Consider the following 26,435-nt stretch of genomic DNA (forward strand, 5'->3'; position numbering starts at 1 on the left):
TTCACTTCAAGTTTTATTTTGCCTCTTGTATGGTCTTCAGATGGTTTTACAGTTCATTTTCTACAGAAACTGAGCTGTGATCTAAACAATCAATGGAATACCACCCAACCGTAATAAATAGTCGTAACAACAGAAGATAGATAGCATAGCACTGTAACAATCCTAGCGGCGTGGACATGTTTCATAGTTAGCTCTGTGACCAGAACACCAGCCAAACTTATTAAAAGCCAAGATAAAGCTGCAGCAAACTTGCTAAAAATCCTGATTCCACAGGATGACGACCATGGAATGAATCCTCCAGATAAAATGCTAGAACTGTCCACTAGTGTACAAAATGTAAAGAGAAGACCAAATGACATTAAGCCGTTTTAAACAGTATCTTGTAGAGAACTTCCCTTCATCTCAGCCCTTGAAAACGCAAACTTGGTTCCCGTTGTCCAGCATACCTTATGTATCCTGCTATCAGTTGCAGGTTTCTAACCCTGAATGTGAAGAGGCCTCCTTCGTTCATCTCACCCATTCACACTCACAGGCTTTGGTTGAAAGTCACTAGGTACAATGCTTTAAAAGACTCTTTTCAAAGCCCACACTGATGGAAATCTATGAAAGAAAATATGTTTAAAATTTCCTTCTTCTTGACCCTCCCCGCTCTCAGCTCAAAGTTAAATTGCTGATACAAAACTGCAGGGAAGCAAGATAACAAAATACTGTTACCAATCTATGGAGAAGCCAGCCAGCCTTGATTAAAAAAAAATGAATCCTGAAGAGATTACTTGCTAGCCTCATGCTCAGAACCCTTAAACACACCAAATCTAAATTAAAATACTTGAAAGCTTTCAGAACCTGTGGTTAAAGGAAAGAGAAAAGGGTAACCGTAAGTCATTGGTTAAAGTGTGCTCACTCTTTTAAATTTGATACAAACATGCAAGAACTAAAGACTGATTTAATAAAACCAGCAGTAACAGGTCTTGAAATTAAACGACAACTGACCTGTGCGCAAATGGGATCAATCAGTCCCTGAACCCTACTTGCCAGAAGTCAAAACTAACATTTCACATGCTGACCTGAATTGAGGTTAATTTCCAGAAGTGACTGCACTTTGCAACAGATTGAGTCCTATGAAGTTAGGCTCTGGTACCCAAAGTGGTCATGGCCTAGCCCTAGGTGGGAGGCACTTCGAAAATAAAACTTCTAAAAAAACAAAGACAAAAGTAAAGAAAATACACTTTCCACTGATTACATATTCAAAGTGCCATCTTGAATCACACCCTTTCATTTTCAAAAGGAAAATTACAAAAACAGTAAACACAAAGGATAGTCAGGTTACAGCTAATTTAGTTTATATACAAAATAATTTACAAGTTTGTCACTTTTAGGCTTTTGCCACAAACAACTGCACATTTGTCCCTACAAAGCACAATATGCCTGAACCGATAATGGTCACAAGAGACAACTGGCCAAGGCTTTACAAAAAGCAGAAAAACCGCCCAAACTGAAATCATTTATTCAGCTTAAACTATGCCATAACCATCCCACTTGGACTCTCCACCCTGAAGCCTCTGAAACCAAATCTTTCTCATCTTTGCCATGTCCCCAAAGAATGAGGTACATTGCATTTAATAAGCCGAGGAGGATGACAAATGATTTTGATTACTCTTAGGCGAGAAATGCAACCACACTGGATGCAGAGAACAGTGCTGACTACATTTATTGAAGACCCCCTCCCTATAAGCCCACATAAGAGGTCTCAGCACCTAACACAAGACCCAATAAGGAGGCCCACATCTCTTTCATACAGGATTTACAGCAATACTATCTTTATCCAACCAGCGAGTAGTCTCTAAGCATGATGAGTGAGTTTTACATAGTCCTCATTGTTTCCAATCTGAATTAGCCGATCTGTTGCCGCTCCAGAGGCTGAGCTGTATGAAGACCCCAACCACCACCCACCAGGTGAAGTGAAGAGACTTCCCAACAGTTCATAGTGCCAACAAACATCACAGGCTCCGACCAAGTATAACCACATCCTTTGGAAATCCTTCCATTTTTGCAATTTCAAAACAGCCTAACTTGCTGTAAAATTCCAAAATTCTTTTATCATCAGGTCTCACTTCACAGAAAGCCCCTCGAGAGCCTAGGGGAAAAAAAAAAATCAAAATATAAATGTCACTTAATTCGTAGAATTATGAATATGAATTGTAATTAATCTCTAATATGTTTCAAAAAGATCATAGTACTGGCTTATCTATACCAGCCCCTAAATTTCATACACTTTTTAAAATTTATATCAAGTCAATATTTATATTCATCAATACTGCAGTGATAACTACCTTAAAGTGATGGATATGTTAACTAGCTTTAATATGGTGATTATTTCACAATGTATTTCAAGTCATCAAATTGTACACCTTAAATATATACAATTCTTAATTGTCAAATATACTTCAAAAAAAAAATTTTTTTTTGCATGGTGAGTAACACTCTTCCCCAGAAAGAAAATCTTTTGGCAAAGTGGTTATAAGAAACCTGAAGGCAAAGAATACCTCTGTTGAATGTTATATTTATGTAAAGTATCTTTAAGGGACCCACAGAGCCTTTTCCAGCCTATGTCGCAAGCCAATACAACCAGAATGTGTTTTATATGTTAAAGACATACCTCATACACCTGCATGATTCAGTTCCAAGCACAACACTGAGAATTATAATTTCATTGAACAGAGCTGTTTAAATTATCCTACAAAGGGGACACCACTGAATCAAATGATATAAAGATGCAACAAAAGTGCATCCTCACACATCAAGAACCCTCTAATTAGTGCTCAACAAGCTGCCCATTTTTGTATTGCCAAAGGCTAAAAAGTTGTTTTTGTTTTGTGTTGTTTTTGTTTTTACAGCTTTAAAAGGTTGTTTAAAAAAAATGGGCTTCCCTGGTGGCGCAGTGGTTGAGAGTCCGCCTGCCGATGCAGGGGACGCAGGTTCGTGCCCCGGTCCGGGAGGATCCCGCATGCCGTGGAGCAGCTTGGCCCGTGAGCCATGGCCACTGAGCCTGCGCGTCCGGAGCCTGTGCTCCGCGATGGGAGAGGCCACAACAGTGAGAGGCCCGCGTACTGCAAAAAAAAAAAAAGAACATGCAGGGCTTCCCTGGTGGCGCAGTGGTTGAGAGTCCACCTGCCGATGCAGGGGACACGGGACACGGGTTCGTGCCCCTGTCTGGGAAGATCCTACATGCCGCGGAGCGGCTAGGCCCGTGAGCCATGGCCGCTGAGCCTGTGCTCCGCAACGCGAGAGGCCACAACAGTGAGAGGCCTGTGTACCGGAAAAAAAAAAAAGAACATGCAACGGAACACTGTATGTTGCCTTTTTAAAGCCCAGAATACTCAATATCTGGCCCTTTACAGAAAAAGTTTTCATACCATTAAGGTACAGCGACGTATTTTTGAAGGTTTAAGTAACAAACTCAAAAAATATCAGCGACTCTGCATTCCTAAATGAAGTCTTCCCGAGGTTCGTTTAATTTTCAACTATCATTTATAAGTCTCCTAGCAAAATAAACGTACACTTCTCATTTAATTGGGGCTCAAAATAAGCATTCATAGTGTAAAAGAGCAGTATTTTTCAATGATTAATACACATCCAATTCTTGTAGCACTAATAATTCAAAAGCAAAACCATAAATGGTGGAGAAGGGAATGTAAATTCACTTCTTTCCTTTTATCCTAAAATAGAGTCCTGTCCCGACATAGCCCAAATACCAGCAACTCTACGAATATGTACTCACCATTAGCCTTCAGTGAAGACAGGAGGCAAGCCATCATGCTTTTGGCTACACTTGGATCAGTTACTTTTTTGTGAATATCCATCTTTATCAGAGAAGGGAAGTTGGCAAGGAAAGTTTCTGGCAACACTTCCTGCTCTTCATGGAAACTCAACATAATTTTCTGTAAAATTTAGGAAGAATCTCTTGACTTTCAGTAGCTACTCATTATGAATCCATATATCCCAACTACAGAACTCAGTAACAGAAAAAGGAAAGCAATATTCAGTAACTCTTCTGGTAATTATAAAATTACCACATGCAGAATTAATTAGCTTATAATTCTAGCTGAAGCGTTTTTATTTTTTTCAAAGTTTGTCTAAATGTAATGTGGTATACTTATACTGGATTGGATCCTGGAACAGATAAAGGACATTAGTGGGAAAACTGGTAAGTAAGGTGAGCAGTTTATAGCAATGTACCAAAGTTGGTTTCTCATACTAGGACAAATGTAGAAAATGGGTGAAGGGTATACTGGAGCTCTGTATTATCTTTGTAACTTCTGTACATCTAAAATTATTCAAAATAAAAAATAAATAATTCAAAATAAAACAATTTTTTAAAAGTTTGTATTGCACAAAAATGTGAATGTATTTAACAGTACTGAACTGTACACTAAAAAAATATGGTTAAAACAGTAAATTTTATGCTATGTATGCTTTACCACAATTTTTACAAAAAAGTTTATAAGAGACACACTGGTTTTTCTTCATAGGTTCCTATGCTGAGAACTGTCAGATATGGAAAAGCAACACATCAACAGCTCAATCACCAGCATGCTGCAGTCATGTCGATGAAATCCCAAGTAAGGGAGCCTACTCCAACCCAGCCTCCTACTACATAGAGACAATGTCACAAATACGAGTCCAAGTATATTCTCTAAAAGTATTTATTGAAAATAAAAATTATCCTCAAGAAGAAACTATTTTTAAAGTTCATTCCTATTAGTTTTTAATTACCATGAGAAATGCATTATTGAGAAAGTAAGTCAGCTTCATTAGCACGCAAATGAGAGATTTTTAATTACCTAAACTTGCCCTAAGTACCCAAAGAAGAGACCATAACATCCTTAAGTTTGGTGCTTCAAAACAGAAAGGGAGGGAGAAAGAAGGTTCTTTAATTGTCTACGTTGTGCTTTTACTTGAGAAAGTATTACAACAATGCTTCCAAATCAAAAACTGTAGGGAACAGTGGAAAATACCATGCTAATAAGAATAAGCCCTAAGAATTCTTCTCTGTGAGAAATTCAGTAAGCACTGGGATTTTAAGATGTATCTGCTTGCTTTTTTAATAAGTATTTTATTTTCTAAAAAGTTACCATTGTATAATTCTAAATCTGTGTATTACCTCAGCCTCAGAGAGTTCTTTGTCACCATTTGGTTTGGTATACTTCTCCTGCATGAAGGGAATCCAGGAAATTTTACATTTTTTAATGAAGGGGGTCACATCCACAGTGCCCAGGGCATAACCACATATGCCATCTTCATCTTCTAGGACAAAACAGTAATCCAGGCTGAGGGAAAGCAGCCCTCCTACTAACCTGCTCACAAGAAAAGAGACCAGAGTGAGTTAAGTTACTAACACAAAACGTTAGAATTCAGTGATGTAAGGCCCAATACACTCGAATGACAATGCGTGTAAACTGCATTTGATGTAAATACAAACTGGAAATATACACATATTAATGCTCAGATTTTATTACAACTGAAGTAGGACTTCTAAAAAACTCTATTTCCAGTCAGCACCTCCCCTCAACCTGATAAACCTGGCTATGAAATGTCTACTCCCAAATCCAACAAATCCGAATACTTCATCACATACTTGTCTCCAATAAGGTCAGGCTGACTTTGAAAAGGTAAACCGACTCCATCGTCATACATTTCTCTGCAAATCTTGTACACGGAAGCCTGAAAATATAATCTAGTTAAGCAACACATCAAGAAAAATGGCAACAGTATTTAACAACAATATGACTCTTAAGTCAGAATGGACTTCTAGAAGAGGGAGTAACAAAACGTTTGGCTTGTCATAAATATCACCTCTGCTTTGTTAAATAGAAATTTATTGAGTCATATTTGTTAAGCCAGTAGAAAACAGCATGGTTATAGTAAACAGTGAGAACTGCTTTGCAGGAGATAGTTTTAGACAGTAAGTAGTGGATTCAAAATCCAGCAAACTATGAGGCTGAGTCTCTCTCAGTTTTCTATACATCCCAAATGTTTAAAACATGTTATTGTCTTTAAGCAGGCATGCTTTTTATTTCTATAGCTGATTATCAAGCAGCCTGTAAGCACTTCATAACTGAAAACTGCAGAAAATATATAGGAGAAAATCAGCTGAGAACAACAGATCATTCAGACATCGTTCAGTAATTCCAACTCTGAATACATTTCATGTTTTTTTTTTAAAAGAACTGACATGAGATGTTGAGTCTAAACTCCTTCAGCTCTTCTTTAAACATCCCATGTTCAATGTTTTAGTTAAACTTTCTCCATCTCAAGTTTTAAGACATAAAACTGATACTTTTAACCAGGGAGTTCAAAGGAAAGGATTAAGTGTTCACCATAACCATACACCAAGTTGACAGGTAGATGATTACCTCATCTTTAGGAAAGTATGGTCTGATAGTATAAACTTTGGAGGTTGGAGTCAGTGGGGGTGGTTGAAAAAAGAGGTCATTTGCCCCATCAATTGGCAGCAAACGCTGTGGGAAGAAAAAAAAGGGAGATGATTAGTGCTGGGAAGATACTTACTTTTAATGAGTGTGCACTGCAGATTACCAACTTAACATTAACTGGCTACTGCAGGCAGACCTAAAGAAGAGGGGTGTGCTATGCTTTACTAATAAAAACACCTCTTTGCTGGGGGAGGGGAGTGCTTCTGAATAGAAATTACCCAAACTGAGTTACATAGCTTTAGTGTCATACTACTGGGGATTTAAATATACAGTAAAAAAAAAAATTCTATTCCAATTATGACAAATCTATCTTTTAAACCAATCTTATATCAACCATCTCTCACTAAAAGATGGCAGAACAGACTGTCAGGAGGAGAGGTTTGGTCTGAAGAGGGTTATCTGTCCAGGAGACGCTTTATCCCCAAAGCAATGCGCTTCAGTTTGCTGTGCGCAGCAGAGCACCTGTTGGGGGGAGAAAAGCAGAGCGCCTGAAAGTCCATGAACAAACTCCAGCACCAAGTAAACTGCGCATTTTGTTCCAAGTTTCATTCCTGGACTGTTCTTTCAAGTACAAGTATTACTTATAAAATAATTGGGAAAATATCCAAAAGCCCTTTCACCATTCATTTGCATAATCACTCGTCCTTTTTGCTCATGGAGTTTCCATTGGCAGACAAGCATGCGCGCATTGTGCATTGCGGGCGCAGATTAAAATGCTGTGCGACCTGCAAAGAAACAATGTGAAGTGTATACCTAGAGCCGCTGCGCTTCGCAGGCGCGGGGGGGAATTGGCAGCATCTCCTTCAGAAATTACTGTGAAAGAGGAGGAAAATTTGATTTAAAATCCAGCTATGTAACTAATTGAATTTGGGACTAGAAAGCCTTCGGCAGACCAATCCTTCCAGCCATCTGATGCGCAACATAAGGTTTCTCATAAGACAAAGAAAACGTCAATTCAGTTGTGAATTCATATTGATACCTGGAACTCTCCTGCTAGACCACCTCTAAAGGCCCAGGGTTCTTGGTCTCCAATTAAGAACTGTGCTGAAGAATGACTACGACACCCTGTTGAGATCAGATCCAAGCGGAGAACGTTACGAGAAAGGGGATTTCCTGGGGTCTCAAACGTCCAACAAACTAACAAACACTTTGTGGAAATAGCTAACAATAATAATCCAGGGTTTCAGGACAAGGCTGTGATAATAATTTTTTTTAATTTGTAATGGAATTTCAATACTGATGTTCCTTCCTCTGATCAATGAATAATCACTGTTCTAGTGAAAGAGTTCTACCCTTTCTTAAATTATTGGAAGGAAAAAGTGTCAAGTTTGTCTGGGCCACGCTTATATATTCCCTACGTACAGCTGTAAAAATCAAGGCAGCTGCTTGCTCTGTAGCAAAATTACAGTAACTTTAAAGTGAAATGAAGTGAGATTGATGAGACATTTTATTATCACAGCCCATGAAGGAATTAAACTTGTCTGAAGTCACATTTTACATTTTGAGGAAGGGTACAGGGAAGGGAAAAAGGGGGGAAAAGGGGTTAATCTTGTCAGAAAACTAAGGTCAGCAGAATAAGTAAAAGAAATTATTCAGTAAGTTGACAATGAAATGCAATGAGTACTTTTTTTTTTTTTTCTGACAAGGGCAATCCAAATTCAGACTTGGCTAGTAACAATATCAGTCTGACAGATTCTGAGAACTAAGGAGAGCCAACTGATGCTCCTAATTTGTCCACATCTAAAACATACTTTTCTTGAAAGTATGACAGTATCTGGCTCCTCTGATCAACCACTATAATCTTTGCAGCGCACTTAGCTCACACATGGAGTGGCAGGCTTTGAGGCCCAAAAGTCAGCATTTAAGGTCACCACTTAACCAACTCCACAGGCAATAAAGGAAGCTAATAATAAGAGATAATTAAAAGCAAATTATAATTGCCTTCCATAGGCAATAAAGGAAGTTAATAAGATAATTAAAAGATAATTTGGAGGCCAAATCAAAATCACCTGCCTAGTCTTCTGACAAGATAAAGCAGCGCAATATAGTTCTTTTCCAATTGAAGACAGCATTCTACCTCCTGTTCAAGTTAACAGTCTCATCAGTACAATACATAGTGTGCTAGTCAGACAGTCCCAAAGCAAACCAATTTTTTTGTTGACAATTCAGGCCCATTAAGAGATTATATCCAGGGTTGTCATTTTTCAGGGGTAGGGGTACTTAAAAAAATATATATAATGTAATATTTGTAAAATAAATATGAAATAGGGTCAAAATTTAGGTTATGAAGAGAACCTGCCCCATTCCATAGCTCAGTGTAAACTTACACTGCAGGAAAAAACTACACGTCTAAAACTTTAAGATGAGCCAATTTCCCCTACCCCCCACTTTGAGACTACAACGTAACTAGCACTTCCAACTATTACAATAAAAAGCTGCATGTACGAAGAGCTGTATAAATGAAAACATGGTTAATGCCTCAGTCGCTGCGCAAACGTGACTTCAGTTCATGCCTACTGCCCTTAAATCTACCTGAGCTACCTCACAGAACCTTTTAAGTTAAACTAATTAATCATGACGCGCTGTGAACATCTGCCGCTGTCCATCCAATAGTAGTAGAACTTGTGCTGAGGATTCTCCCATCTGTACACAATGGGGAAGAAGATAATAGAAGTCGTTAGTAATCAAAAGTACTGCATAGCCACATTCTTTAAAGGACTGAATGCCAGCTGGACTGGAGACTAGAGGAAAACAAAGGGTACTAATCAGTAACTCCCTGAAATTACTACAGAACCATGAAAATACTCTCTTTGTCGTGAGCTGTTGTAAAGCTATGTGGATGCCTAGATGATTATTTAAAGCTTCTAAGATGCTCTGACCTTGAGATCGTACAACAACTATATACAATCTGGGAAAGCTGCCCCCATAACTGCACAGTACAGAGGTAAAGCCTGAGAGGAAAAAGCAGCAATACTGTATATAATCAAGAATTTTTAGTAATTCTTGAATTAAAAGCTGAGTATCAAATGTTTTAAGCAACACTTTCTCAAATTTAATAATCCGGATTGCAAGTTGGAAACTTAAGAACTTCAATCCCTATAAGGGTTAATTATATCCTCGTGGCCAAAAGCCTGGAAGGCAAATGCCATCATCCAACAATCAATAGAGGTTTTTCCTAAGCCTAAGGGCAGACGTGTATCATAGAAAAGAGGTATCTTGGAGCCTTTTAACAAGAGGAGGTCAAAATTCTCTTTTACCTGTTGTGCTACATATACAGGAACCCAAAATTCTCCATTTTCTTTTTCCCCAATTTATTTATTTATTTTTTATTTTTGGCTGTGCCTCATGGCTTGCGGGTAGTGCCCGGACTAGAGATCAAGCCCATGCCCCCTACAATGGAAGTGTGGAATCCTAACCACTGGACAGCCAGGGAATTCCCTCTACTTTCAAATTAACAATGAGAGACTCTATTTTTAGCTGCTAATTAGTTGTATCACAGGAACATTTTTTTTTTATATTTAAGAGTCCAAAAGTATATACGCAGAAAGTGAGAAATCTCTTTGCTACTACTCCTGAGTTACTCTAAGCTCACAGTGTTTCACACTTCTATTTCACAGCCAAGAGTATGTAACCCATCATAGTATTTGTGACTACTATGAAAACTATGACATGTCAGTTAGCCTTGCTGCCTGCTATGTGCTATGCATAAGTCCATTAGATATTCCTTATAGCTGGACTGAAAACCTGGAAATGAAATGAGATCCCTGGAGAAACTTGGCCATGCTGGTGCTTTTTACCAAGTTTGAGAATTTAAAAAAAAAAAAAAAAAAAAAAAAAATTCATTGTTTTCAAAAGAGAAGTCTATTTAATGAAGCAGAGTTTTCAGAGGATTGCAATTTTTATCCCCTGCTAAAACCAATTACTTGGTAGAGGCATAAAGAAAAAGCTCTGTGAAATAATACCAAGTAGCACCAGAATAGCCTACCACTAAAGCTCGCATGCGCACAGGGGTGGGAGGATGGCTTCCTCTTTCCAGACCCCCTTAGGTCATTTCAGCAATTCTTCTATTAAACACAGCATTAATGTCATCAAGACACAGCAAGCAGCAGAGAGCTTACAGAGTCACAATTCATAGTGTCTCATCTCCAAATCAGATAAAAGTGGTATACACGGTTCCATCCAGGAAGCATTCAGTCAGAGCAAGTTAAAGTCAGTACTTTCTGACACATTTTCAAGATATTTATGCTGAATTAGCCCAAGGGAGAAAAATCATCGTGCTCAGTATATTTAGTGAGGCTTGCACCTCAAGTCTGTAACAATGGGTACACTTCTGAAATCTAGGCAAAGAATTTAAACACAGTTGGAAGTTCGTCAATTCCCTATATGTTTTTCTCCCTGTGGGATAATGTCTTTTTTTTTTTAAGGGACAATATATCTGAGGAGAAGAGATTACTCCTGGTATACCTACCTAACCACTGTACAAAAGACTTCACCATAGACATTATACTCTTGATATCCCAAACATAGGAGTACATGTCATAAAGGATTGTCCTGTTGGCACAATTGGAGAGCCGAGTGAACATGCCCATCACTAGTCCGCACATCTCCTCAAACTTGGCTGCCCGCGACCGCCATTCTTCAATCTATTGAGGAGCAATAAAAACACTCAAAAAATGGAAAGTTTAACAACAATCTAAAACACAGTTTATAAACTAAGCTGTTTATGTTATCAGGTACCTGCAAATTTATACTAAAAATTAAAGAATCAATGAGCTTAAACTTTTAAAGACAAACAATAAAAGTTTGTCTCCCCAAACTGACAAATATTCCTAAAATAATCAATTTTGACTTTCCTTCATTCTTAACTACTATAAGGTCAAACTAAGGAACTGTATATATCAGATTCAGAAGAGTCCGTACCTACTTTACAGAACACATTCTAAGATGTGGTCAATTCTCATTTAAGACCTCCCCTGTATCAACAGCATGGGGACCCATCCAGGCTAGAGAAACAGGTAAATTAAGCATACTCACTTTTTCAGAGTCTTTTCCTTTACAATTGACACTGACAACACTGCTGTTTGCTCGAAGCCACTGGAACTCCCGTAACATCTGCGCTCCTTTGGGTCCATGCTCATAAGGAAGGTAAAATAGGTCAGCAAGTAACTGCAAATCCTCCAGAGTCACTGGTTCTGCAGTGTACAAAGGCTTCTCATTTGGACCAGGCACAAACTGCTCCTTGTTTGTCTGTTCATCAGTCTGCATCGGGGCAATATCACTAATGCAATCTTCCTGCATAGACATCTCTGGGGATTTTGATTCAGCTATGCTCTCTTTATCAGTGTCCATTGGTTTCAATTCCTCCGCCATTTTAGCTTCAACAATTTCAGTTAGTATTTGATTGTCATTCTTGTGGTCTGTTTCTTCCTGTTTTTCCACTACCATGTCCATGGGTTCCTCATCTGACTGTTTCTTTTCCTCTTCCTTGGTCAGAGCTGTAGGCTCACCACTCAAGGCTGCTCCCTGGCTCATAATGGGCTCCTGGTAAACGGTTGTAACTACAGTTGTGGCATTTAAAGAGGGTGCTGCAACTAGAGGAGTCCCATCTACTACATTTGCTTTAGCCCCACTGTGTGCAACTTGCCTACCTATAAAAACAAATTGACAGAAAGATAATCAGAATTAGAAACAGAACAAATTAGATCTAGATAAATGTTTTCTTCTTATCATATCTCTAACTAAGAGCCTCAATTTGAGATTCCAAATAATTTGAGCCCCAAGAAAAGTACAATTTCTCTAAACCACTGGGAGGTGGGGAAAGGAAGAGAGGAGGGGAAACACAGATCATAAACATGCCAACACCTATTACTTTTTTTTTTTTGGCAGTACGCGGGCCTCTCACTGTTGTGGCCTCTCCCATCGCGGAGCACAGGCTCCGGACGTGCAGGCTCAGTGGCCATGGCTCACGGGCCTAGCAGCTACACGGCATGTGGGATCTTCCCGGACCGGGGCACGAACCCGTGTCCCCTGCATCGGCAGGCAGACTCTCAACCACTGTGCCACCAGGGAAGCCCTTTCTTCTCTTTTGAAGCTCTGTATTTAAAAACTACTTCAAAAAAAGATATTTTAAAAACAAATTAGCAGGCTTCCCTAGTGGCGCAGTGGTTGAGAATCCGCCTGCCAATGCAGGGGACATGGGTTCGATCCCTGGTCCAGGAAGATCCCACATGCTGCAGAGCAGCTAAAGCCCATGCGCCGCAACCACTGAGCCTGTGCTCTAGAGCCCGTGAGCCACAACTACTGAGCCTGCGTGCCACAACTACTGAAGCCCACGCAACTAGAGCCCGTGCTCCGCAACAAGAGAAGCCACCACAATGAGAAGCCCGCGCACTGCAACGAAGAGTAGCCTCCGCTCACCACAACTAGAGGAAGCCGGCACGCAGCAACAAAGACCCAACACAGCCAAAAATAAATAAATAAAATAAATATATATATGTATATATATAAAAATTAGCATTCCGTCAAAATAAAAGCTATTTAAGACCAAAAGTAAAATTTAAAAAACCTTATCCTCTAGATTCCTAAATTTCATTTTGCTTGGCAGGCCTATAAGAAGACACATCACAAATGTTCTTTATGTCTCAAACAATGTGATCCAACCCCCTTACAAAGGAAGGCCAAACTCACTGCTGTACTGATGAGGTACGCCAAACTCCTGCAACCATTCTGTTAAAGCTAACTTTAGAGCCATCTGTGGACTATAGAGTACATCAGTTTCTATATCTTCATCACTGCCTTCATTTTCTAACTTTATCTGGATCGACACAGTACTGTCTTCACTATCAGCTGCAAAAAAAAGAGAAAGAGCACAAAAACAGTTTTCATTACAAAACACTAATTGTTACAGTAAAACCAGAAAAGCAAAGAACTGGAACAAGAACAAACCTTAAGCATAATATGCAAACACAACCAAGACCCTTCACTGAACCCACTTCACCTAGAATAGTCATCTAAATGCATTGCTAAATGTAAAATTCTAATTGAAATAATAAACATTTACTTTAGAATCACTGGACAAGTCAGTCATAAATGTCCACTTATTATCAATTATTGGGAATACAAGGTTAAAGGCACTATACTTCCCATAAAGAAAAGATTCCCTACCCTTCAGGGGCTTATAACTTAAAAAGGCAAATAATTATGAAAAAATAATGGGCAAATTAATAAATGCATTGAGGGGAGAAGAGAAAATTGATGGAGAGCCCACATATGAGCACAGATAATAAGCATATAATGAAGAACCAGGGTAGTGGTAGAAAGAATTAAGTCTGAACTCTCTTTGGCTTGGTATTCAAATCCCACTATTCTTAGCTTTCCTTCTTACTTCCCTGCACACAGGCCAGTCTGGCTAATGTCCACCAGTCGTTAATGTGCTTCATGCTCTGCCTTAAAAGAGGTAGATACTAACAGCCATGTATACAGAGAGGATTGAGATTATATCCCTAACTCTGTGTTTTTTACTGGGGAGAGGAGGGTGACAATGACTGAGCCTTGAAGGGAAGCATTAATTCAATAAACAGAACTGGAAGTAGGGGTACAGAATTGAGAAACAGAACACAACTTTCAACTACATACCACTAAGCACCATAATGTGACATTTCAATACCCCCCAATGAGCCAAAATTCAGGTAACTTGAAATTTTCAGTGTCTAGTATTTTCATCTCTAGCCCACCAACCCTTTAATGCCCAGCAGACTTTACGCATACTTCGACCCAGTGTAAGTAACTCCTCTTCTATGAAATCATTTACCAGCACTTTTGCTTAGCAGAAGTAATCACTGCCTCCTGTGTTCTCCCTAGCACTCTGTAGATAATTATCTCAGCACTTATCATTCTATAGTACAGTTGCCTATCTGCTTTATCTAACACCAGACTAAATTCTTTCAAAGTAGGGACTATTTTATTCTTTGCATCCTTAGTGTCTGATAAATAGGTGTTTAAATGTTAGTGAATAAACAACTAGTCAGCGTTCTCCTACTTGGAACTCAATTAGGAATTTTTCATAAATAATAAACATTTACTTTAGAATCACTGGACAAGTCAGTCATAAATGTCCACTTATTATCAATTATTGGGAATGCAAGGTTAAAGGCACTATACTTCCCATAAAGAAAAGATTCCCTACCCCAATGTCTAAAATGAGAATATGTTTCATAAATGTAAGCTGAAAGTATATATTAAGTAACTCAGAGGAGAATATTTAGCCATCTAAAATACACCATTTAATAAAATCACCTGAAACACAAATTCAATCAGAATTATTCAAGGGATAACAGGAACACTAAAAGACTACCTTGTCTAGTTACTCAGACTTCAAAGGCTAAGTCACATTTTAAAAACAGAGAACTGAGGGCCTCCCTGGTGGCGCAGTGGTTGAGAGTCCGCCTGCCGATGCAGGGGATACGGGTTCGTGCCCCGGTCTGGGAGGATCCCATATGCCGCGGAGCGGCTGGGCCCGTGAGCCATGGCCGCTGGGCTTGCGCATCCAGAGCCTGTGCTCCGCAACGGGAGAGGCCACAACAGTGAGAGGCCCGCATACCGCAAAAAGAAAAAAAAAAAAAAAAAAAAAAAAAAAACAGAGAACTGAGGCCAAGAAGTTATTAAGTAACTTGCACAAAGGCAGTCCAAGCAGCCCTTTTTCTATCATATACATCTCATTCACAGGACTAAACACCACCTTAAAAAAATCCTCTTAAACCCTGATGACAGAAGAATGCATACTTGCCAATGGTTCTACTTAATCCCAACCCTCCTCCCAAAGTCAAGAATTAAGTCATCTACTTACTCATCACTACATCTTTCCTCACTCCATTCATGTTTGATTTGTACCAGGTGGCAAGGGTGTGGATAGCAACATAGTTGGCTTCAAATTCACAATTTGGATTAGTCAAGACTCCTTTTAACCGTGGGATCAGTTCTGTAGATCTTCCTTTGTATGGGCCCAGAAATAGTCTCTTCTGATCATAATCATTAGCATGAATGTTATCCCAGATTACTGGAGCTCTCTTAATAATCTTAGAAACCTCTTCAATGGACTCTACTGGAATTTCTTTAGAAACAACTTTGGGACCTAGAAATAACGATCACCATTTATTAGAAGACCCTCATACAAGAGAGTGGCATGGACATATATACACTACCAAACGTAAAACAGATCGCTAGTGGGAAGCAGCCACATAGCACAGGGGAGATCACCTTGGTGCTTTGTGACCACCTAGAGGGGTGGGTAGGGAGGGTGGGAAGGAGGGAGATGCGAGAGGGAAGAGATATGGGGATATATGTATACATATAGCTGATTCACTTTGTTATAAAGCAGAAACTAACACACCATTGTAAAGCAATTATATTCCAATAAAAATGTTTCAATAAATAAATTAAATAAATAAATAAATAAATAAATCCTCAGAGGAAATTTTTAAACAGAAACAACAAAGACTCTCATACATGGTTCTTCAAAATACACTGCATATAATTTTTTATTTTCCTTGTTATATTTCCTAACAATTTTTCTTTTTAAAACAACACAGCAATATGTCCTTTTACTCAGCTTTATTCCCCTTGCCCTACATTTCCTCAGATCAGATTCCCAGAAATAGAACTAGTGGTTAAAAGGCAGGAATATTTAAGGTTTGGGTAACTTTCCTCAAAGTGATACATCAATAAGAAAGAAATTTCCATGTTAACCATTTTTTACCATTATAATATATCCTCAATTAGACAAAGTCTAATTAACCTAAACCCTGGGAGGATTTCTGCCCTTAATTCTTAGAATGAAAGCTAATACAGCTCATTGATTACTGTCAATCTAGCATTACAGCTTTCATTTTATAAAATACAACATTCTCCTAGTGCTGGGATCAATACCTGTTAGCCCAGATCCCTACAGATCTATTGTTTATCAGTAACTGATATTCAGACTCACTGAAAAATCCTCAAAGATTTTTTTTTTAACATCTGTATTGGAGTATAATTGCTTTACAATGGTGTGTTAGTTTCTGCTTTATAAAACCTCAAAGATGTTTTTAATACTAAGTGAAGAATGTGTACTTTGTAAAAGAAAGAGAATTAATAACAAAATATTCTGGTTAAGGCTCAGTTTTTTGTTTTTTTTTTTTTTTTTGCGCTACACAGGCCTCTCACTGTTGTGGCCTCTCCTGGTGCGGAGCACAGGCTTCGGACGTGCAGGCCCAGCGGCCATGGCTCACGGGCCCAGCTGCTCCGCGGCATGTGGGATCTTCCCGGACTGGGGCATGAACCCATGTCCCCTGCATCGGCAGGTGGACTCTCAACCACTGCGCCACCAGGGAAGCCCAAGGCTCAGCTTTTTAAAAGTATCCAATTTGGGGCTTCCCTGGTGGCGCAGTGGTTGAGAATCCACCTGCCAAAGCAAGGGACACGGGTTTCAGCCCTGGTCCAGGAAGATCCCACATGCCGCAGAGCAACTAAGCCCATGCGCCACAACTACTGAGCCTGCGCTCTAGAGCCCGCGAGCCTAGAGCCTGTGCTCTGCAACAAGAGAAACCACCGTGATGAGAAGCCTGCACGATGCAACGAAGTGCAGCCCCCCCTTGCCGCAATTAGAGAAAGCCCGCATGCAGCAACCAAGACCCAACGCAGCCAAAAATAAAAAATAAAAATAAACTTTAAAAATAAATAAAAGTATCCAATTAACCAGAACAACCAACTCCCAAGTCCTAGTTAATTAAAAGTTTTACTGTCTAAATCTTTTAAGACTTACCTGTCCACAGCACCTCAATTCCAGGTAGGAGCTTTTCACCCACAGTCCTTAAATAAGGAGACTGAGACACATTTGGATAACAGAAAGTGCCACAATATTCTGAATGTAGGGGAAAAAATTAATCAGTAAAACAGTCAGGAGTGAAATGGTCATAAGTTTTTGAATAGGGATAAAAATGTCTACCAATTCTAAATTATTTTCATCCAAATGATAAAAGCCCTCCATGTTATGTCCCGAAAGAAGTAAACTCAAGTGGGTAGTTCATTTATGACTCAACTTAAAAAAAAAAAAAAAAAGAATCAAATCATAAAATCTGATATTCTTCCTCCAGTATTAGGACAGATCAATCCTTATGGTCCTATGGTCACCAGAAATACAAGTTTACTAAAGAAATAATTAGAATTTTTAGCATTTTCTACATAATTCTGAATTGCCTACATTTCTCAGTTACGATCAGAGGCCAAATAGACTGGATTCATAATATCATAATAGAAAGAATGCAATATTAGGCCCCTGGCTATTAGTACTCAACTACAATTGATCGTAATTTGCAGTGAATTAAGTAATTACCAAGTATGATCTTATTAAACACTGAGTATTCACATAGTATCAGACCACTGAGATAAGGTTCATGGCTCACAATACTCTAAGATAGACATATACACAGTTAAATAAATTCAGTCTAAAATTTCTTAGAACTTTTTAAACTCTTCCTGAACAAGAAATCAAGCCTAGGGAATTTTTCTTATAGGCTGAATTTTGAGAGGCAAAAAAAGAGAAAAAACATTTTCAATGGAAGGAACCAGGGAGAGATGAGAGGGGGAAAAAAAAAGGGGGGGGGAAATTATTAAGCTTTCTATGCTGACTACTGGAAGTTAAGAGCCCAGATGGGAGTGGGAGGAATGAAAAGGGATACAGATATTCAAGGGCAGAAAAAAGGAACAAGTAGGAGGATATGAGAAGTGACTAAGTTAAAAAGCAATGTAAATTTGCTTTTTTCTAGCTTTCATTTTTATAATACTATCCCCTCCTCTAATCCTGAACATGTAATGTTCATATACTTCCAGTACCAAAAAAATGCATAAAATCTTTTGCCTATTCAGTTGTCATTTATTAATCCCTAAAATCTCTCCAATTTAAGATGTGCAGAAATATCTTCTAGAAAAAGAATTCCTACCTTTATATACCAAAGGGAGAGGGGACAACACAATAAAGCCCATACATGGTCTTTTGAAAGTTATATATTTCAAGAAGACTAGTTAAATATAAAGCTATTATATACAATACCTGTGGGACAGAAGAGGAAAGTTTCTGGCTCTCCTAGGTACTGATAAATTTCATTTGTGATGGAGACCTGGGCATGAGCAAAAGAACTGAATACCTCTTTGTCAGCTGCACACATATTATGGTCAATATCATCAAAAAGCAAGGCAAATGACCTGCATCCAAACTGAGAAACCTAGGAAAAGAAAAAAAAAAAAACAAGATGCTTTACCAGCTCATCTTACAGAGTAAAAAACAAAGGATTTCAAATATTAAAGTATATACTTAATAGTTATACTTAAAAGTCAAATATTTTCCTTAGTAGAATGTTCAATGCCAAGCCATTGCCTTTATATTTTCTATGTTAAACAGCTAGACAGTTTGGGGACCCATTTTTTCATTTGGGTTTGAATGCAATATGCCAATATGTCTAACAAAGCTTCTATAATGCAGCTTATCCTTCTACCTCCTTCACTGCCAACTACAGAAAACCAAACAGAAAAAAAAAAAAAACCCAACCGTGAACAATAAATAAACTCTAAGACATGACAAACCCAAGTCACCTGTCCCAGTCAAGATATACTGATGCTATTAATTTCTTTGCACATAAATCTAAACCATCAATCAGAAAGACCAACATAGTAGAATATGATCAAATACGTAAATAACCTTTTAAAAGCTTATTCACAGAAATTTAACTACTTTAACTTTTTTTTTTTGGCCATACCACACGGCTTGTGGGATCTTAGTTCCCGGAAAAGAGACTGAATCTGGCCCCAGCAGTGAAAGCACCAAGTCCTAACCCCTGGACCGCTAGGAACCTCCCAAACTACTTTAAATTTTTTACCAGCCATTTTAATGCCACCAATAATATAATTTTTATTTTTTAAAGGCCACACTGCACGGCAAGCGGGATTTCTTAGTTCCCTGACCAGGGATCGAACCCGCACCCCCGCGCATTGGATGCGTGGAGTCTTCACCACTGGACCACCAGGGAAATCCAATATAAACTTTTGCTTAAAGAAACATATATAGGGGACATCCCTGACGGTCCAGTGGTGAAGACTCCGCGCTTCCAATGCAGGGGGTGCAGGTTTAATCCCTGGTAGGGAACTAAGATCCCGCACACCACACGGCCAAAAAAAAGAAACATATATATATTTTAAAAAACAGCACACTTACTTTACCAAAAAACATGTGCAGCTTTTATGTTAAGCAGAATTTAGACTCCAATCAGGTTCACCAACAGCTTACACGTTTACCTAGTTTTTCTTCTCATTTTGGAAAACTAGCCAATCATGTCCAAACTAAATTATATCTCTTGTCCATATAACTGAGTGAACCTATTTCTATAACCTCACTCAGAAATTCAGTCAGGCACCCAACAGAGTTTCTGGAAATGTGACTCTGGACCACTCAGAATTTCCTGGAATCTGAGGTAAGTCTCCACCTCAAGTCTATATTAAGAATCTCTGGGAATGGAGCCTATAAGAACCCTTTTTTTTTTTTTTTTTTGCGGTATGCGAGCCTCTCACTGTTGTGGCCTCTCCCGTTGCGGAGCACAGGCTCCAGACGCGCAGGCTCAGCGGCCATGGCTCACGGGCCCAGCCGCTCCGCGGCATGTGGGATCCTCCCGGACTGGGGCACGAACCCGTGTCCCCTGCATGGGCAGGCGGACTCTCAACCACTGCGCCACCAGGGAAGCCCTATAAGAACCCTTTTAAGCATCACTTCTAAGCACTGTTTTAAGGCAGTGCTTATGCAAACTGAAGTTTGAGAAGCAATGGTACCTCCAGTAAAGCTCTTTTGACTCACTTTAGAAAATATTCCTCTTATCAAAAGAGTTAAAGTAAAAAAATTTGTACAGAAACAAAGAAGTACTACGAATTTGGTTTCCTTTTTACATCATAAAAGCAACTCAGAAAACTTTTAGGGAAAAATAATGAAAAAGTAAGGAAATTACCTGGTCCAGTTTGCGTTTCAATGTAGATACTTCCTTGGGGTTAGAAAAGGTAATATCCAATCCAGGTGAGATAGCATAGATGAACTCTATCTCATATTCCCGTGCAGCAGAGATGAGAGTCATAAGTTGCTCTAAAGAATAGAGTCCATGATTTAAGAAAGCACCACAAAAACTAAAAGAGCCTTCACCTTTAAACTGAAGGTTATTTTCTCCAATTTTCAATGAGTCAAGAAAAAAAAAAAAGTCCCTTAAATTCTACAAAATTGTCAGGTCCAATGTGACAATACATAATGGCACAAACCTGATGTGATTTAACGTCACCCTGAACTCAATAAAAGCATTGCCATTTCTCAAAAATACTGAATTAAGCATCAATTCTCTTACTGAATACAAAACATTTTTATTTCCTATAATATTTGAGAGGTATGCTTTCATTTTTGCTGTCTCTGTACAACTGGAATTCCTAAATAAATACATCTACATATAGCAACTTCATAATTTGGAAAAAAAGAAAAATGTGTTCTTAAGAACCAGGGTTAAGTGATGGCCTTAACAATCTTCACATCTTTGTAACTACAAGAAAAATATTCATCACAGTTTTAAGTCTCTAAAATGGGAAAGACAATTTTCCTAAGTAAACTGACATTCCATAATGTCATAATTCCATAATTCCTAAGTAAATTGACTATTCCATACCACAGGATGTATCTTTAAATAACTTTCAGTGGTATCTCAAGATAGTCATTTGACTATATTTTGATCATATTAAATTTCATTACCAGCATCACCAGAAAATAATCAAGTTGAAGACACTTAAGTTATATAGAGTAGTAAACAACAACACTAGATCGAGTTTTAATTGCTTTTCATATTTTAAGAAAACTTTCTGCCTTCAGTGCCTTGACTGGGCTCTGTAACCAAATATCTTGTTAGCTACCATTTAATTCCAGGTATGAAAATGTTCCCCCATTCACTCAAGTCCCCAAAGAAAAGCACCACTTGTCTAATTTACTTCTCTTAATTATGAACTTTATGTAACTAACTCGACATAAGAACACATGTAACAAGGATAGTTCAGGATGGTTTTTCACTTCAGTATAGGCCCAGACTAGGGTGAGGCCCTTCATTTTAAATAAAGAGAGGACCAGTAACAGAAATCAAGTGGTCAAGACCAAGCCATACTTGAGCCTGAAGCAAAAGGATCAGTAGTACTAACCCTATCTTTATTTAAATTTTGGTATTTTGTTTGTGGATTTTTTGCATTAGTTCTGGTTTTAAAAATGGATAATAAAGTATTATTCATCTTGATTATTGATTTTTGGAGTCCTTTAAAATTTGCACTGCCGGCAAGCCCCTCACTTGCCTTGCCCTAGGCCTAGCCCTGCTTCAGCACCTCTTTGTCTAATGGCCCACTGTTTAGTCCACTGGCAGAAGTTAAAAAGTACAATTTATGACCACAGAACAGGTGAAGTAAGACTGGTATACCTGTAAATCACACCATGGCTACACACTGTTAGAGCTACTCTTTCAATGTGCACTAACACACAGAGTTACCATATAAAAGAAAACTACCTACAAAGTGAAAGTGGAATACTTAATTCTTGTACAACTACATTTAAAATATAGCTGTTTTCTTCATGTACTCAGAATTTATGGATTAAAAAGAAAAAGATTACCAGCTTCCTCCACTGAATACATCTCTCGCCAAAACATCCTATGTTTGTAGTCATCTTTTGGAGCATACAAATATGTATTTAATTCCCATTTCTGGAGCCTTAAGAGAAGAAAAAATTACACGTATATAAACAGGCAACATGTATAACCTGTAAATCTCACTTTATTTCCTTTTCTTGGAGCAGCTCCGTCTCTTAAAAAGCTAATATTCTGGGGCAGTAGCTTTTAACCTTTCTGTAATCCAGTGGAGTTGTAAAAAATTAAATATTATAAGGAATGTCAACATATTATAAACAGTCTTAAATAAAAATACAACAGCTCTGAGTAAGACAGATGAGCCCAAAACCTATCCAGCTTTCCCAGGAAAGTTTGAGAACCACTGGCTTAGGTGAAGAAGAGGAAAAAGACCAAGGTAAAGTAACTTCTACAACTGAGAAATCATCAAACGGCACCTGGCCTATTCAGTGTATTTCCTCAAACAAAAGGAAATGTTAAAAAAAAAAAAAAAAAAAAGGAAATGTTAATCGTTTAAGACTCTCCTTCACGTAATAAAAAAATTACCTTCTAAAGAGTTCTTTTCTCTGCTCCATAACCCATGGTCTTCCATAAAATCCTAGATACAAAGTAAGAATGAAATTATAAGAATGTGATAAACTATCTACTGAGAAAAGCAGGTTACAATACATACAACACCACTTTGTAAAAAATATGTACAATAGACAAAGATCTGAAGGATGTTTAGTAAAACATTAAGGTGTTTCGGGGCGATATTTTAAAGTGATTTTAATTCCCTTTTTGCTTAGGTAAATTTTCTGGGTTTTCTACCATGAACACATTATTTATGCGATAAAGTCATCTAAAAATAGCTAAACATCATCTCTTTTCACTGCCAAAAAATACCAAATATATTTAAATCTAACTTTAAAAAAAATTATCTCAATCTTACAGTGGGGAAAGGGGAAGCAAAGTAACCACAAACTGCTAATAATAACAATTACTACCTAGAAGGAGAGTTAAACCCACTTTTAGAGGGGGAAGGGGCGAAAACAAGTAAGGTAGGGAAAAAACCAGGGACAGAATTAGAAAAGAATCTGATTGATCTAATTTTATGATGGCTTTTTTTTTTTTGGTTCCCAAAATTATAAAAGGGACCCAAAAAATGCCTTAAACTACACTCAACAAATTCAACATTGGAACTGGCCCAAACAGGAAACTCTCAAGCAATCTCAATTCCAGAGCAAATGTATAAACAACTGAAAATTCAAGAACGTGACTCACTCCAGAGTATCCTAGATGGGGGCAAAGCAATAGTAATGCACACTGCAAGAAACAGAACTGCAGAATGATGACTTAAGTAGTGGTATAAGTACCAAACTGGTATTTAGAGCTGCGGCTTGTGCTAATCACACCTTACAGCTTGCCTAACCTTTATTTCCAACCCGTCTCAGTCTAATCATCTGCAAGAGGTAAAGACAACCTCCCAGGAATATCATAAAAATGGTTCAAATTGTGTTTTGAACACATAATGTTCCTTGCGCGCGCGCGCGCGCGCGCACACACACACACACACACACACAGTTTAAGAAACTAACTCAAAAATCAAACTTTCTGAACAGTAGTAAGCTCCACTCTAGATAGAATGGTTACTCTGCACCACAAAGACAATGACAGGCCTAAGAAAAATTCGTTACATACTAATATATGAAACTGTGGCACTTTCAATCTGGACAATTCAATGGTTACTCTCTTACAGGTGATTTAAAGTATTAGGTGAATTTCACAAGTCTTTATAGCTTTCCTACAACACTCTGCATTATCATTTTTCTCTTAAAGTAGTAGGCATTAAACTTCCCTTTAGAGCTGCTTCAACATGAAAAAAAATTTTTTTTTTCAAGTGACTAACACTTTAATCTTCAGAAATCCTAACTTTGCTCTTTGAGAGTAAGGTTCATGGTTTTAGTTAATTGGCACCGCAAAGAGGAAGTAGTGCTGTTACACATGAGTTAAAATCAACAAAGGTCTGTCCACAGAACGTGCAACACTATTCACTTCATTAAACTGAACCTAAGATGAACTGGGGACTTTGGTGATTATGATGTGTCAGTGCAGTTCATACTTGGTTTTAAAAAAAGTCTTAAAAAAAAAAGAACACTCAGGGTAGACGTTTTTAGCAAAACTTTTGTTTCACTTTTATATATGTATACATATTATATATGTGTGTGCGTTTGTTGGACTGTTATGTAAAATGTACTTTTTAGATCAAAAAAGTTTGCAGGCCACTGTAGTTAAATTATACTGGCAAATAAAAGCAAATTAACCTCAAAAATAAATAATAAATTAATAAATAAAATCAACAAAGGTTTGTGAGGGAAAGAAAAGCAAAACAAACACCAAAAAAATATCAGGTGCTCAGTCACCAAGAAAACATACTAGGGAATTGAAAGGAGAAAAGACAATAGATAAGACAATTTTAAGTAAACTAGTTCCCTTTTAATACTATTCTGAAAAACAAACCAACTGATCTAAACCACAACTAACTTTTCTCCATAATTACTGAAGGTGTAATAGACAGGCAAGTTTCCTTAGATTCACTTTAGTCTAGCTCTAAAATTTCTAATCCCCCAGCACCCCTTTCCCACCCTCCACCCCAAGATCTTACATAACAAAGTACAGATTCTAGCCCTATATATACATCAACGGATAAATCAAACAAAGCAATCATGTTTTCATAAACACTGACTCCAGTCAAATACACAGGCAGTTTTCCATTCTGTTTTCCCGAAAATTCTGCAAGACAGTTAACTTTGCTGAGCCGTTTCATTCCTTATGGTAGCTGCCAATTAGTATGTTCTCTCCTACAATCAAACTTTATCTAATGTAGTATAACCACCACCCATCTTTCAAATGAATACTCCGTGAGTACCAAAGCTCTCAGCCAAGAGGACAATGCTTCTTTCCTTTTCCACATCTTTCTGTTTTTTTCATAAAGACCAGTATTTTTTAGTGTTACTCCTATGCACACCACATATAGGGGAGAACTAATAAAGTATACAGCTAAGAAACCCTGGGTCACCCAAAATACTTCAGAGAGTTCAAATACATGCTGTACTCCAGGAAAGAGCAATAATGAAACTGATTCATGCTTCGCTTAGAATGCACAGCCCAACATTTGTTCATTACATTCATGAACTGTGATACAATCTTCTGGTCATTTTCCCCAACCACCAAAAACGTCCATCATTCCTTTTAAATGGAAATGGGAAGGAAATGAAAAGGGAATTTTTACACCTCTTCTGCAGTCACTAAAATTCCGTATCTCAAATACTATTAAAATCAAAGCTTCATCCCTCAGAGGCAAGGCACAGTAGTTGGCAAAGGGCAATTTTCTAGGCTGCAAATCAATCTTCAAAGGATGGGGGGTTCGGGACTGGCCAGCAAAAAAACAAACAAAAACACAAGAACAAACAAAAATTCTAAGCAGAAAGGAATCTGTAAAACTGTAAGACGACAGTGCTTCTCTTCACTCCAGCAATATAACTAGCACACCTGTACGGGTAGTCTTTTTTCAAAGGGTGGGGACAACAAAACTAAACACATCTCTCCATTTGAACACAAAACACCCTAGGGAATAACATCCCAAGGTACAAAGACGTAAAACTCAGAGCCTAAGACTAGGCTCCTTACACCGCCTCCATTGGAGCATGCCTGGCTCCAAGCCCGAGGCGGGTGGGGTCAGGCTTGTTAATAGCCGGGAGGGAATTCGACGCCGTTTCAGAACGCGAGAAAAGACCTGCCCATCCTCTCGCCTCTTCCCTCATTTCAGCAGGGTCAAATTTCAGACCCAAGGGAATAACCCCCTTTTAGAGCCCCCTCCCCCCCGCAAAAAAAGAAAGAACGTATTACTACTGGGGTGGAAAGGGAGGGAGGACGCTCTTGCCCAGCCCGCGCCACAACGCTCACCTTCCACCACGCCACAGAGGAACCTCCGAGCCCCTCCTGCCGCCCCGGCCACCGCTGCTCCCCCGGCCCCGGTTGGGTTGTCTTCTCCAGGGGCTGGAGCTGCCTGCGGCTCCAACGATGCGCCCGCGGAGGCGGCAGGGTTGGAGTTGAGCTCGCTCTCCCGCTCCTCCAGCGCCGCCTGGCTCTCCTTCTGCACCATCCTCCTGCCCCCGGCCGCCGCCACCTCTGCAGGTCTTCCTTGGCCTCCGTCCGTTGGGCCGCCGGCCCGGAGAGCCCCAGAAACGGC

General features: G+C 38.7%; 1 protein-coding gene across 1 annotated transcript; it reads right to left on the minus strand.

Moving 5' to 3' along the window:
- On the minus strand, positions 1 to 26,435 carry OGA (O-GlcNAcase). Its single transcript, XM_082630265.1, has 16 exons — positions 26,150 to 26,435; positions 22,751 to 22,802; positions 22,192 to 22,289; positions 20,516 to 20,646; positions 18,577 to 18,748; positions 17,290 to 17,388; positions 15,337 to 15,621; positions 13,179 to 13,337; positions 11,526 to 12,139; positions 10,960 to 11,134; positions 7,471 to 7,556; positions 6,414 to 6,518; positions 5,636 to 5,721; positions 5,162 to 5,354; positions 3,779 to 3,938; positions 1 to 2,134 (listed from the first exon to the last, which is right to left on the minus strand). The coding sequence occupies exons 1-16, from the start codon at positions 26,346 to 26,348 to the stop codon at positions 1,998 to 2,000; spliced, it is 2,751 nt and encodes a 916-aa protein (XP_082486391.1). The 5' UTR covers positions 26,349 to 26,435; the 3' UTR covers positions 1 to 1,997.

Source organism: Mesoplodon mirus (assembly GCF_964341445.2).
Source record: "Mesoplodon mirus genome assembly, chromosome: 2".
Lineage (NCBI taxonomy): Eukaryota > Metazoa > Chordata > Mammalia > Artiodactyla > Ziphiidae > Mesoplodon > Mesoplodon mirus.

Bases quoted from the DNA above. Each gene is read 5' to 3' on its own strand.
- OGA (XM_082630265.1), bottom strand. From the start codon at position 26,348: ATGGTGCAGAAGGAGAGCCAGGCGGCGCTGGAGGAGCGGGAGAGCGAG. The intron at 15,622-17,289 runs GTAAGTCTTAAA...CGTTATTTCTAG, and splicing joins AATTGAGGTGCTGTGGACAG to GTCCCAAAGTTGTTTCTAAA. The intron at 5,722-6,413 runs GTAATCATCTAC...TTATATTTTCAG, and splicing joins CATACTTTCCTAAAGATGAG to GCTTCCGTGTACAAGATTTG.